Consider the following 15511-nt stretch of genomic DNA (forward strand, 5'->3'; position numbering starts at 1 on the left):
CACAAACGCACCACTAACTGCTCCGTCTTCTTGGAAACACCCGCAGGTCTCAGTCTCTCACGCTGCACCACACGCAGCAACAGCAGTCTTCACGCACACTCTAATGGCAGGAGGTCTCTCCCTGCCCACGAAAAGAAGAGAGGCGTTTACTAAAGAAAGCTCTGATACCAACTTAAAATATAAACTTCACAAAACTTTATTAATCTTCTGCTCGATTACATATTCATTTATATAGGAAACTAACAACCAATTTTGGTAACCAACTCTAACTACTCACAACTGCATCTTGTGTAACTGTTCATAACTAACTCATTTTCTACATTATTCTCACACAAAGTTGATCAATTTCAGTACCCTCAAATTGGGTAGATACAAAAGCCTCGTAGGAAAGTACTCTGACTCATCTCCATGTAGTTTTCCATCAATCTCCATGTACCTAAGGTTTGAAGGCATCTGCAAATTAATCAAATGATATGTGAAAACCATATTCAAATCATTAATGTTCTATTTTGAAAATATACAAAAGAACACAGTGAACAAACAAGGAACTAAATATTTGAAGTATATTTTCCTTGTTGATTTGATTCAAATCCTTGGTAGGTTTATAAATCAAATATCTCAATTGCATCATCTGTGAAAGGTTGATGTAGAATTAGAACTGTGTCCTTTAAGAAAAAAAAGCTTTTAAATGTTCCTATACTAAGTTTGGTTTTAAGTTTCCAAATGCAAGAATGGTCAATGAAATATAATCCAGTAACTTATTTTTTCAATGAATCATTATTTTAAGTGCACAGAGCACGGTCGATACACTAGACACCATTATTGTCAGTAAGCGAAAACAATGCCCTCCCTTGGATCACATCAGGGTTAGTCAAGATCTTATATTTGATAACTTTTCAAATGGATCAAAACCGAAATGGATTAAGATCTTAATATTGATACCTTTTCATCATCATTTGCTAAAAAGTACATAAGTTCTCTTGTTGTAGTGAAGTTGAATCTCACTGCCTTTGTCCTCCTTCGACCGATTTCCAGAATGACATCATGTACATGTACAACATCGACTATCCCATTTGTGCCTTTGCTCACAAGTGCTCTACCTTGTAGCCTATCCAGGGCAGACCTTCCCACGATATCCGCTACCATATCCCACTCCCAACCTACGAAAAATGAACAAATGTCTTGGAATGGATCTTTGCACTCCCTGGGAAGCTTGTGGAAGGAGAGGAAGTAAGACTCTAGCTTTTCCCAAACTCTTCACCCTCCAATTTGTCTACTTCTATCACATCACAAACTTCTTGTTTGTCCTTCGCAAAAGAGAGCTCCTGTGCTACCAAGGTTAACATTAATGGGATTCCACCACATTTTTCTATTATATGTTGGAGTTGAGAACTTAGTTTTCCTTCCATGTGACCAGGCATCTGCTCTTCTAATAGACTCCTTGCGGACGAGGTCATTTGCCTTTGCAACAGAGTCTTTGCTGCCTCAGGAGAGATGCCTCTCATACAATACTCTTTGGGAGGCGTGTCCATTCGGCATACTCTACACATTTATGTCACGTGCAGTCACGAGCAGCCTTACATGCTTTGCTTCATCCATGTTAAGTGGCAAAAGCTGTCGAAGCTGATCTTTATCCGAAACATTATCAACGTAGATGAAGGCCGGCACTTCCTTCAACTTACTGCTCAGCTTTCGCTGTCCTTCCTCGTGCTTTCTAAATTCCTCTCTAATATCCTTGCTTTCCGTCAAATCTTTTAATATGTCTTTTTGTAACTTTACAATCTTAGAGGAATTTGTATTCTCAGAGAGTTCAACCATTGAATATCGGCATCCATCAAAGTTAAGTCGTGAGAAAACAGCATCCGCAACGGTAGTCTTACCAGTTCCTCCAAAACCATACAAAATAACTGCGACAGCTGTTTTCTTACTTCCCCATTCCAGGAGATCCATAACTTCCCTAATTGATTCTTCAATCCCAACTGTTTCAATCATTTTAAAGTTGTTAATAAAAAATCCGAGCGATAGTAAAACTCCAAAATTAACAGATAAAATGATAACATATTCACCTGCGTATTCCGGATATCCCCTCGACAAACGCGGCTGTCTCTTCGTACATTCGATGACCTCTAAAAGATGAACACCCACCTGGGAATTCAAGTGAACATATATTGAAGCCAGCTCCTTTGTAGTGTCATCTAGCTTCTTTTTGTCCTCTGAAGCTGAGAAAAATCTGCAATCAAACAATGAAATACTTGTGAAAAATCCCTGACTGAGGCTGTATGCATTTGACCACGACAAGAATACAATACAATATTCTTTTTAAGAAAAAAAACGCTTCTGTATTATATTAATAAAACACAGATAGTACATTCATTATAGATTTTGAGTTTCCGTCTGCATCTTCAGCAAAAACACAGCAAAAGGAGTTATCTATCACTTCTTTCTTACATTAACCATATCTACTAATTCTAGTGCTCTAGAGTTCTGTAATCCATGTTCAGTCTCATGTTCAGTCCTCCTCAGTCCATAATCCACAAAAAAAACAGAATGAAAGCAACTTCTTACAAAAATATATGTCCCATGCATTCAGAATTACCCAGCACTGTCTCCTATTTCTTTGAATAGTTAATGCTGCCCACATTTTTCTTGATCCCTTGTTCGAACACTGAAAAAAAAAAACTTACATGTTGCCTTGCCAATGCCTCTTTTGGATAATATATTAGCTGTCCAGTTCTGTTCCCTATAAATGTGATCAATTTTGATGTGTTGGAACGTACCTACCAGCATCCTGATGCGCTTCATCCAGTTATTTAAAATTGGAGGATTGAATTGATTCTGGCCTTTAGCCCAGTCAATAATTCTTTTTGCATCCCCAAAGACCTATATGCTCTCCACTCCCAGCCATTTCGTTGTGATTAGCACTCCCCATAGTGCCACTATCTCTGCCTTGCTATTCATGCATTGGCCCCCTTCCCACCAAAAGTGATAACAGGTAGCCGGCTATATGACAATGAATGTTGCGCATCCACATTTCCTCCTACAGCTGGCACCATCGAAGAACCCCACAGGAAATTTATACCATATGTCTTTTCTTATGATATTTTTGTGCAAGTTACCAACTTTAGGTGATCTGAACTCCTTGAAGTATGCAGCTGTTTTGATAACATCTTCCCTTACAACCGGATTCCTATTCTCAGAAATAAGTGCATTCCTACTATGCCATATGGCCCAACTGAGATACAGCGGAGAAATCTATATCTTCTATGAGTTTTGAACCATTTCCATGAGCAGCTTCTTAATGATGGAAATTTCTTAATTGGCTCGATACCAAAAGTGTCCAATACCCCCTCCCAAACAGCCTGCGCATATGGACAATGTAGAAATAAATTCACATTATCCTCATTACCTCTCATGCAAAGGAGATAGATAATTGGCCCTGTGTGCCCTTTGCTCAGTAAATTATTCCATGTCAATAATCTGTCCATTATAGCCAACCAGTAAAAACATTTGATTTTGTTGGGAATATTCCCTCTACATATTTTCTGAATCCATGAAAGCCCCTGATACCCCTTCTCCCCCCTTGGAATTTCGTTGTATATTTATTTTACCAATGGGTTCCCCTTTTTCATGCAGCCCTCCATGTCATATGGTCCTCCCAGTCATTAAGAGAGATACTTGTGTTCCTCAAAATAGTAATATATACTTCTCATTCACTGATATCCCCCTTGGGTAATTGAATATCCCTAGCACCTTTCCATGATTGTCGATCAATACATAAATCATCATATATGAAAATATGTTTAAAAAAGATTATCTCTTTATTATGCAGGAAATGAAGGATTCGATCAGATAATGTGTGGTTTCCCACCATACCTTTAATCACGTCCAATCCAATCTTGATTTTTGACCCATCCCCAACCTCCCACCGCACATATCCCATAAGCCATTGTATGTTTTTCATCATACTCTTCCATATATATGATGAAGTAGTCTTCCTCTTTGTCCTCCAGAAACCCATGCAGTGAAAGGTTGCCCATACATGTAAATATCTATAATGACCTTTGACCATATACTAGTGCCCGTAGTTGCCCTCCACATGTTCTTTCTGATCAATGCACTGTTGAAAGCTAATGGATCAATGATACCCCATCCCCCTTCCTCAATGGGTCTTGCAACGTGAGACCATTTAACTAGATGATACTTTTGTTGAGGTAATGTTCCAGCCTAAATGAAATGCCCCATGATGGATTGTATCTTTTTAATTATCTTCTTTGGCAATAGAAAAAGATGCATCCAGTATACCGCTAAATTTTGAAGAACTGCTTTTAACATAATCATTCTTCCTCCCATAAACAGCCATCAATGATTCCATCCATCAAGCTTTTTCTGAAACCTGTCAACTAACCAATCCGAGTCCTTGTTGTGGTAGTTATTCCATCCATCAAGCGGGAGCGGCTCGGGAGCGCGCTGCCAAAATCGCTCCCGGATGGGAGCGATTTTCGGGAGCGCGCTCCCGTAAAAAAATTTACGCTCCCTGGTCTGATAGGGAGCGACTCAGGGAGCGATCGCTCCCGCGCTCCCGGAGCGTTTTTTAATGCCCAGGAGCGATCGGGGAGCGATCGCTCCCTGATCGCTCCCGGGCATTAAAAAACGCTCCGGGAGCGAATCGGGCCGGGCCGGGAGCGGTTCGGCGGAAAAAAAATCCGCCAGACCTGAAAAAACCAAAAATTTTAAAAAAAAAAAATTGTTTTATAAGGCCAATGGGCCAAAAAAACTTTCATTATCACTTCATTGAGCAAGTTGGAGCTGGAGCAAGAGCATTGGAGCGAAGAGCAAGTGCTGAGGAGCGAGGAGCAACTGCCAAGGAGCGAGGAGCAAGCCTGCAGAGGTAAGTAACTTAGTAATCTAGTTAGTTTAGCTGGTTAGGTAGTTAATTTAGTTGATTTAATTTAGTTGTTTGAGTTTAACTGTTTAAAAATCATGTATTTAAATTAAATTAATAAATTAAATGAATTAATCCCAATAAACTAAATTAATTTGCAGATTCAAGACTCAAAACCCTACAAACATCAAACACCATGGACCTGGGGATATTTATTGGCATTTTCCTCTTCCTGGTGCCTTTTATGGTTATTATGGTGGTGGAGGGTAGGAAACGGAGGGGGCCTGAAACTGAAGAGGTGGATGAAGAAGCCGGAGGAAGTCAAATGGGTGAAAACCCCAGTGAGGAGGAGATGGAGGAGGGTGAACATGACCCTCAAAAAACTAAACAAGACCAAACTCCATTGTGGAAATATGTTCACAAGGCTGAAACAGGGAGAGGGGGTGGAACCACTAAATTTCATTGCCCCCATTGCAACACTGATTACACAGGCTCATACACCCGTGCTAGAAGACACCTCTGCGGGAAAAGGCCATGGGATGGAGAGAAACAAATAGGAATCAAAACTTGTGCAGCGGTGTCAACAGCAGATAGAGCCAAATACATAAAGGAAGAGGAGGACGCCCAATACAGAACAAAAAGATCAAGGGGTTTCTTTGAACCAAGCTCACAATCACAAAGAACTCCTTCAGCATCCTCCCAAGGCAGTGGATATGGACATGGAGGCACAGGGTCATCATCTTTAAGGCGTAGAACCATATCAGATTTCCTTAAGGGGGGTGTAGGAATGATGTGGATTCAAAAGTTTACAGGTTCCTCTATGCATGTGGGATACCATTCAATGTTCTACGCTCACCTTATTGGCACGAAATGGTTTTTTCCATAAATGATGCCCCTAAAAGATACAAGAGCCCTGGGTATGACAAGGCAAGAACTGTTGGCCTTGATCATGAAAAAGCAAAAATATCACATTCTTTGAATAAAATGACAAGTTCTTGGACTGACAATGGGGTGTCCATTGTATCTGATGGATGGACAAATGTAAAAGGCAAGCCATTGATAAGTGTTCTTGCTGTGTCTGTTAGTGGTCCCATCTTTCTAGCTGCACATGATTACTCAGACAAGTTCAAGACCGCTATCAACATTGTAGAAGCATTGCTTGAAACAATTGAGCGTATTGGCCCATACAATGTCATCCAAGTCATCACTGATAATGCTCCTAATTGTAAGGCAGCGGGAGCAATTATTGAGGATAAATACCTAAACATATTTTGGTCTGGATGTTTGGTTCACACATTGAACCTTCTGTTGCATGATATTGTCAAAAACAAAAATGAACAATACCAATGGATTGGTGATTTGTACAAAAAAGGAAAAAAAATGATAAAATTTATTACAAATCATAGCAATACCCATGGCCTTTTCCGCAGTCACTCGAGATTAGAGTTGCTGAAGATTGCGAGGACTAGATTTGGTAGCTATTACCTCACCTTCAGGCACTTTTTGAAGGTAAGAGAGGCATTAGCTAGCATGGTATCAAGTCCACATTGGCAGGTGTTCAAGGAAAGGGCTACAAATGCAGCTGACATGGCAGGTTTTGAAATGGTTGAGGAGGCCGCTCTTGATGGGCAGTTTTGGACAACTGTGAGGCAGGTATTGGATTTCACCAAGCCAATTTATCACATGATTCGGTTTGAAGATACATACAAACCAGTGATTGGCGAGGTGTATGAGCAAATGGATACCATGTTGGGGGAAATAAAAGACATTGTTCATAATAGAGATCCCAACTTGTACAAACTGATTCATGATTGTGTGTGTGAACGGTGGAATAGGCTTAACCTTCCACTACATTGCTTGGCGTATATCCTTATGCCAAAATACTACTCAGAATCTTGGTTGGGCAAACCTGCAGCAGGGGGTGGTGTTAGGACCAAACCCCATTTAGATCAAGAGGTAACTAGAGGATATCTGGGAGCATTAGAAAAGTTGGTGCCTGACAGGGAGGAATGTGCAGTTGTGCGCCTTGAAATAGGCAGATACTTCAGTGGCAGTGGATTGTATGGTAACTTCCATGCAATGGACGACAAAGATAAATTTGATTCTCTCACATGGTGGGAAACATATGGCGGCCACGGACTTTTGCCAAAATTGGCAAAAAAAGTTCTTTCACAGGTTGTAAATTCTTCTTCTGCAGAGAGGTGTTGGAGCACCTACAGTTATATACATAATGTGAAAAGAAACAGACTCAACGAAAACCGAGCAGAAAGCTTGGTTTATGTGCACTACAACTTGAGATTGTTGAGCCATTACTGTGATCGGGCTAATGAAGATCCCACATATAAAATTTGGGACAATCACCCTGAGGACGACAATTTGGAGGATGGCATTGTACATATTGAAGAACTAGAAGAGGAGCTTGTACGGGATGAAAATGAAGCAGCTGCAGCAGCCATGCCACCTCCACCTCCACCTCCACCATCCAGTAGCAGTGCTCGAGGCCCGAGTCTTGTTCCATTGCTGTCGCCACCTCCATCGATACCCTCGCGTGGAGGTTCTAGTTCTGGTCGTCGGTCTATGCGGGAGACTCCTAGAAGACCACCATGACCTGCTTATACTCCTGGAGACTCTCGTGGCAAGGGCCACTTGTAGATTTACAGTTTACTTGTCTCTTGACTCTTGACTCTTGACTCTTTCATATCATTATGACATTATGATATTTTTTGTAAACATTATATCACTGTGACAATGAAAATTTGAAGTTTGAAGTTGGGCCTTGGCAATTATAACTCATTGGTAATGATTGTGAATTATGAATATGATGCTTTGTGAAAGACTAAAGTTGTTTCATTTCATCTCATTATTCATGTTTCATTTTATAAATTTTTAACATTTCATATCATGTTAACAGTTAGAAGTTAGGACTTAGAAATATCTTCGATTCTTCGATATTACTTCTTGTAATGGTTAAACTTGGCTTACAAGTACAACTTTGGTGATCAATGATGATAAATGTTATTGAATTTTCAATTCTGAAAGCTTGAAGTTGAAACTTTAATATTGAATTTGATGAATCATGATTTATAAGACTCAATATGTTGCAGTTGTAATATGTATTTTACTAACTTGTGGACATGGTTGATGACGATTATAATTTCTAGATGATTGATGTGATATGGTTCAATGATCAATTTATGTTTTTTTTATGTTTTTTATGTCTATTTCATCATTCTACATGTTTTTGTTGACATATATGTATCAAAAATTAAAAAATATAAAAAATATATATTTTTTTTAAAAATCGCTCCCGGATTCGCTCCCAAACCGGGAGCTTTTGAAAATGGTCGCTCCCGCTCCCGCTCCCCGCTCCCACTCCCAAGTAACATAGTCACATACATTAGTAAGCAAGTCTAGGATGTTTTGTAGTGGTCTTTGTAATGTATGTACCTGGTAACTCCAAGAGTTGGAGTTGTGTTGTAAGCCTTGTAAGGCATGTGTATCCCCATACAGTTCGTGGTAATCTAAAAACCACTTTGTATTTGCAGTGTCAGTTTGTGGTAAGCTAGAAACCACGTGTAACAGTGAAGTGGGATAGAGATTCCTATTGGCATGGTTTAGGGTTAGCCGAGAAAACCCTTGGCCTGGTTGAGTCAGGTCTTTGGTGAGCCTTAGTGGTTGGAGTGCCCTAGTGGCAGGTTTGTAGCCCAAAGTGGCTGGAGTGCCCTAGTGGCAAATTTGTGGCCCAAAGTGACTGTGGTGAGCCTTCATGGCTGTGTTGAGCCTTCGTGGCTGAGTTTAGACTTGATGGCTGAGAGCCCTTGGAGGCATGGTTGAGGGTGATCCGATAAAACCTAGAGCATGGTTACGGGTAATCCGATAAAACCCATGATGATATTAGGGGGGGTTTACAGGAACAGGCACAGGTGTGAAGTGATAATGGTTGGAAAAACCATGTATGCGGAGGACATCCTACAAGACTGGCAGTTGCAGCGGTTAGTACCCATGCATTCCGATGGATGGTTGCTCCTTTATATGGACATCAACATATTCTTTTTGGTATATTTGACCACAACTAGATTTTACAGATTGATATGGAGACAAGTACTCATTAAGGGGGAGTGTTGGAATATCTAATTCCTACTTGTCTCAGTTGTGATTCTTACTAAGTAAAGGAGTTTGTTCCTAGTAGTTAGGATCTATTTCCTAGATTGGTGTGTGGTTGAGATAATCTCTCAACCAATAGATTGTGTGTCCAAGATAGCGTACCTATCTTGAGACAACACTTCTTGTATATATGTAATTGCATTTGATTAATAAATTAATCTGGATTCTCATATTTTATCAATCCCTACCTCAAGCCCCTGTGTGCCGAGAAGAATTTGGAAGGCAGTCCATTTATGATAACAACAAAATTTGTGGTCTTTATGCAAGCCATAATCCATCCAATGTTAGGATAGGATAGACCCGCTTTGATCATAATCAGTTTGAGGAATTCCCAGTTAATACAATCATTCGCCTTGGTTAAATCCACCTTGAGAAGGCATGACTTCAGGTTCCTAGATGTAATGGAATGCATAATCTCCTGAGCAATACCAATAGAATCTTGTATTTGTCTCTCCTCGATGAACCCGAATTGTTCTTTAGTAATATGTTTGGACAGAATCAACTTCATCCTTCTAGCTATCAATTTATACACAACGTTGCAGAGTGATATCGGTCTAAAGTCCGCAAATGTTTGGGGGATTTTTCTCTTACAGATGAAAGCGATAAATGTGGAATTTATTGCCCTAGGAATGAAGCCATTCATCTGAGACTCCTCAACCGTTGCCAATAGATCTGGAATCATTAGATATGAGAAATGAATAAACACTTCCACCCCCCATCCATCCAGTCCGGGGCTCTTCTCTCGGGCACTTTATTTCATAGTCTCAATCAATTCTTCCTTAGTGATGGGCATACTTAATAAATCATTATCCTCCCCCGAGAACATCACCTGAATTTGAGAGATAAATTCTGTCTGAGCTAGAAATTCATGATCTTGGTCCTTATACTGATTCTTGAAATGATTAATTGCCTCCAGTTCTAGAGAAGATTGTGAGGTAAGTAAATTGCCTGCCGCATCCCATATGTTCTTGATGAAATTTATACTCTTTCTATTGTTGAACTGTCGATGAAATAATTTTGAGTTCTTATCCCCTACTTGAACCCAAATCGCCCTACTTTTCATACAGATGTCTTCCTCCTGTTTCAACAACACCGGATTCTTAGTACCCTCCAGCTCAATAATTTTGTCCCTGTGTGTATCAGAGAAGAATAGTGGATCGGTAGCATCATTCAACATTCTGATGGATTCGTCAATGTCCATAAGAGTCTTATCCTCTTCTCATTTTTCCCCCGTCCTCCTTGTGTTTGAGCAACACTGGATTCTTAATACCCTCCAGCTCAATAATCTTGTCCCTGTATGTATCAGAGAAGAATAGTGGGTCGGTAGGGTCATTCAACATTTTGATGGATTCGTCGATGTCCATAAAAGTCTTATCCGCTTCTCATTTTTCCCCCGAAATCCACACTCGTGCTTCCCCCGAAATCCACATTCGGGCTTCCCTTTTTAAGGGTGAGAGCTTGGTGGAAATTGCAGATAAGCTATTCATATGGCCCGTAGTCAATGGCCTCTTCCACACCGAATTAACAATATTTTCAAATTCCTGCATCTGGAGCCACCTTGGATTAAATTTGAATGGATGAGATTGTTTAACTTGATACCCTCTCCATGATAGCATAATACGCTTATGATCTGAAATGCTGGCAGTTAGAATCGATGATTCCGCATTTGAAAGGTGGTGAAACAGTGATTGGCACACTAGGAATTTGCCAATTCCGTTTGCAATACCTTCTCCAGTATGCCCATTTCTCGATCTGGGACCAAAAGGATCCCGTACTACATCTACCAGAGCTTGAACCCCCAACAAATCTTTAAAATACGATGTTAATACATCCTCTCGTGCCCTATTCCCCCAAATATCTATCAACCCCACCGAGAAGTTAATATCTCCAACTATAATGGTCGAACTCATCCCAAAAATCTCTCAGTTCATCACCCGGTCCCAATAAAGTTTACAACGAGAATAAGGAGCATATGTGTTGATAATCCTTAATCTCTTGTTCGATACCTGCTTATACCCGGACATTATGATTCCTGCACACGAATTGTATGCCACCAGATCAAAAATGTTGGGATTCCACATCACCCACAATCCCCCCGAATACCCATTGGCATCATATGCACATACAAATCAATGAGAACAAACAACAAGCATGGATTCCACCGTTTTTTCATGCTCAGTCATTGTTTTGTTGCAAGAGAATCAAGGATGGATTATATGACCAAACCAGTCCCCTGAGAGAACAGATTTTATGGGGCGTTCCCACCCGTGACATTCAAGGAGATAATAGTAATGGAGGAATCCCTTGGTTGGGGGTTTCCTCTCTATGGACCCGAGTACCGTGGACATCAGATATTGTGATCCTTCGAACAGTATAAGAGGCATCGATGCAAAAAGGAACCCCTCCAGATTCCAGATCCGAAGAAGGGGGTAGCACAATTTTATTTTACTGTGTAACTTTCTTGAAGCAAAGAGCCAGTTTCTCCTTGTGGGTGACATTCCGGCGGCAGTGCCCTCCATCTATAGATTCAGGGGTTCTGGAAGAAAGTCCGCTCGATGGTCAGGGGTGTTGGAGTCACTATTGTTGTTACACCAAAACCCGCACGTGTTAGTAAACAGACACATTGCTAGATTTAAGCACATGCCACGAAACACACGGGAGTGTTGAATTACCCTTCTACACGGCCATTAACGGGGAGCCAACAAGGGGAACCAGGGATTCATCAGAAACGATGAGTGCTTCCAACTCTGGATCGGGCGACAGAGAACTTGGAGGGGATTTCCCCTCCCAAGGAAACAAAAGGGTAGCTCGGTCACCCACCCTACCCGAGACGAAAGAACAGGCGAGCAGGTAATATGAATAAAGCCGTAGTCTTTAACGCGACTTTTTGAAAGCCTTTCCGCCAATTTTTTCCGGTGAAAATCCGGCAGTAATTTATTGAAATCCAAGTTTGATAACTAGTTTCTGCACAATGAAAGCGTCCCAGGGGTTTTTCAGGGTGCTGAATCCGAATATGCAGTTAAAAAACCATTTTAACTGCAACAAATCATGATTTCATCTCAATTTCTTCCGCCGGATTCCGTCACTGGAATCTCAAAAAGTCGCATTATAGACAACTCCTATGAATAAACAACTACATCATTAATAAAAGTATTTTTTCGCTAGATTTAAACACATGTCACAAAACACATGGGGAGCGTTGAATTATTCTTCTACACAGCCATTAACGGGGAGCCAACAAGGGGAACTAGGGATTCATCAGAAACAATGAGTGCTTCCAACTTTGGATCGGGCGACAGAGAACTTGGAGGGGATTTCCCCTCCCGAGGAAACAAAAAGGTTGCTCGGCCACGCACCCGACCCCAGACGAAAGAACAGGCGAGCAGGTAATATGAATGGAGTTATCTATAATGCGACTTTTTGGAGATTCCGGTGACGGAATCCGGCGGAAGAAATTGAGGTTAAATCTTGATTTGTTGCAGTTAAAATGGTTTTTTAACTGCATATTTGGATTCAGCACCCTCGAAAACCCCTGCGACGCTTTCATTGTGCAGAAACTAGCTATCAAACTTGTGATTCCAATAAATTCCTGCCGGATTTCGACCGGAAAAAACCGCCGGAAAAACTTTCAAAAAGTCGCCTTATAGACAAATGCAATATGAATAAACAACGACATCATTAATAGAATTATGTTTTTCAGTGGAAAAAATACTACATCATTGACCCTAGTAAAATTGAGGACAGAAGTTTGATTGGTCACCTGGAAAAACCCGAACGCTTGATTTGACTGAAGCACGTTATGATGCAATCCACTATAAATTCCTTCGCAGCTTTGATTTCATCCTGCATTCCTTTGGTGAATCGATCAGCTCCTAACTGCTTAACAAATTTAGCGAAAAATATCATTTCCTTGAAAAGACGTAAGCACTCTTTTTTGTTGGCAGAAACATCTTGTATTTGCTCCATAAAAGATACAGCCACAAGAAGAAAGTTGGTAGCAATACTGCCATGACCTATTGCCTTGAGGATATTTTGAAGGGCCGACTTTGCTTCGAAAATATCTTTCTGAACACCACAACGAAGGAGAATCATTTAGATTGAGTATAAGGTGTATTTGGTTTTCAATTTCAGTAGCAGATTATGATATGCTTTTTAAGGGGCGAAACTTGATACGCACCGATTTAGAAGCAAAGTCAATCATGTCGGACACGAAGTCCAGGCGTTTTTTCAAGTCTTCTGAACTGCTAAGCCAATGCCAACATTGACGCGTCCGTGCCTTTTGACGTGCCAACTTTCCCTATAGGAAAAATAATAAAAATAAAAAATTATATGTATAATATATATACAAGTTCATCTGGAAAATGTTCAGACTTTCAGAATATAACAATAATAACCATGTACTCTAAAGATATAACTCATATTTACAGTGGAATGAAAATGAAATGTAAGGTTTTCACATTGTCTATGAGGTCCAAAAGTTGGGCTATGTGCTTCAGAAGATCATCTAGACCGATATCCACGTTTATTTCGTGAAGGTCTTTATCTATTTTCGTCATAATATCAGATGTATGCAGACTACGAACGCTGGAAGAGCGAGGGAAAGTGGATGAGGATGAGTCCTGCCCGAGGTGAGAAGCGCCTGGATCAGTCGAAGAAGAGAATCCTTTGTCTGCACAATCACAACCATAACCATTACTGTCATTGGCAAAATCATGAGCTGACAGCCCCCCGTTGACAGCCCCCCGTTCAGAAGAGGAACCTTCCGCATTATAGCCATATCATAATTATCGATATTCTAAAAAAATATTTAAATATCCTATAATTTACTCATTAATTGCGTAGGCAAATCCCCACCATCGGATAGAGAAACTAGGTGATCTTCAGACAGCTGCTGTGGCATTGTATATACTAGGTGACCTTCAAGAAGCGGTTCTGGTGTTTGCCTAGCGAATCCCCACCGACCGATGGAGAAACTGGGCGACCTTCAGAAAGCGGCTGTGGCGTGGGAGAAACTGGGCGACCTTCAGGAAGCTGCTGTGACGTGCGAGGATCTGGGCGACTTTCAGGAAGCTGCTGTGGCGTGGGAGAAACTTGAAAGTGGACGACCTTCAGGAATTCGCTGCTGTGGCGTGGGAGAAACTGGGTGACCTTGAGGAGGCGTCTATGGCAGTAAACCATTTAGTAATTAAAAACACAGGAAAAGGGTCCAAACAGTTGTGGGAAGGTATTAATTCCAACTAACCTCTGTTAATGCAGTAGCTAGATTAATCTAGAGAATACAGCTGATGTTCAAAGTACAGGTTCTAGAAGTCGGCCGGTCATCAATGTTAGTCGGCAGCAAGCGGCGGTAGTCGGCCATTGTTGTTGAACCATAAATGTCAGTGGGCAGATAGCTGTAGCATCTACGATTGTCTCTGTGCATAAATTCCTATGTCTGTAATGTAATGAACAAGCTCATAAATAAGTCTTGGCCTCGCTTGGTGAAATGAAATGGCTGTACCGTCGACGGTATCTGTAATTGCTTTATATAGAGAATTACCTGCAAAAAGGCCTACTGCCCATTATAACACATGCCACACACAGCCTCGGCAACACAAAGAAGACTTACCAGAGGAAGAACTTGTCACAACCATGGGAGAGATCTATTCTTTTTAATTTGTAACAATAATCAAATAATCAGTGTACATGGGTCACGGAAAATGCTATTTCCACCTCTATTACATATTTAATGAGGCCTGACATGTGAGGGGATAGCGATATATAACGCACACCCTCATGGCGGGAGGAAAAGAAAAAACGGTGGGCGTTATATTTCGCTATCCCCCTCACATGTCAGGGCTCATTAAATATGTAATAGAGGTGGAAATAAGATCAGCCCATAGGTTACATTACATTAATTTAGTGTACATAAGTTACATTACATCAATTTAAGATTGCTATAAGGATAAATTTAAAAAGTCATAAATTCATTTATATTTTAAAGATAAAGATAAATTTATATATATTTATTAAAATAATTAAAATAATTCATTAAATTTGGAAAAGCAAATCCTGGTATAAAAAAACTAATTATTTTTATATATTTATTTTCACAATAATATAGGTTAATTAATTATTTAACTTAATTAATTTATCGCACTTGTTAATTAACGAATTAATATAAAAATATTTAATTTTGTATATTAAATCATTAAAAAACTACATTTAAAAAAAAAACTATTTTAAATGGATACCACTATTAAAGATATTGATTATGACAGTACATGTATGATGAAAGACTTCAAATTTAGAAATTTTAATTTATTAAAAAGTAAAAAAAGTTATTATAATTTAGCTGTTGATTAAGCCGGAGTTAACCCATCACTTTATTAGTCCCTGCTTATCGCAGCGTATGGACTATAGCGTTTGTTGGATGTTGAACTAACATTAAATCGCTTTGACCAACGACCGCATTCTTGTTTTAAC

At 40.1% G+C, this 15511-nt stretch overlaps 1 protein-coding gene across 1 annotated transcript; it reads right to left on the minus strand.

The window, feature by feature from the left end:
- Positions 1-839: 839 nt before the first annotated feature.
- On the minus strand, positions 840-14030 carry LOC149261065 (uncharacterized). The gene is made up of 6 exons (XM_089381072.1): positions 13901-14030; positions 13504-13715; positions 13224-13343; positions 12807-13111; positions 2067-2230; positions 840-1979 (listed from the first exon to the last, which is right to left on the minus strand). The coding sequence occupies exons 1-6, from the start codon at positions 13944-13946 to the stop codon at positions 1543-1545; spliced, it is 1284 nt and encodes a 427-aa protein (XP_089237198.1). The 5' UTR covers positions 13947-14030; the 3' UTR covers positions 840-1542.
- Between the last annotated feature and the right edge of the window lie 1481 nt (positions 14031-15511).

Source organism: Pinus tabuliformis, chromosome 6 (genome assembly GCF_031772625.1).
Source record: "Pinus tabuliformis cultivar Carrire ecotype Pingquan chromosome 6, CPIR1, whole genome shotgun sequence".
Classification (NCBI taxonomy): Eukaryota; Viridiplantae; Streptophyta; class Pinopsida; order Pinales; family Pinaceae; genus Pinus; species Pinus tabuliformis.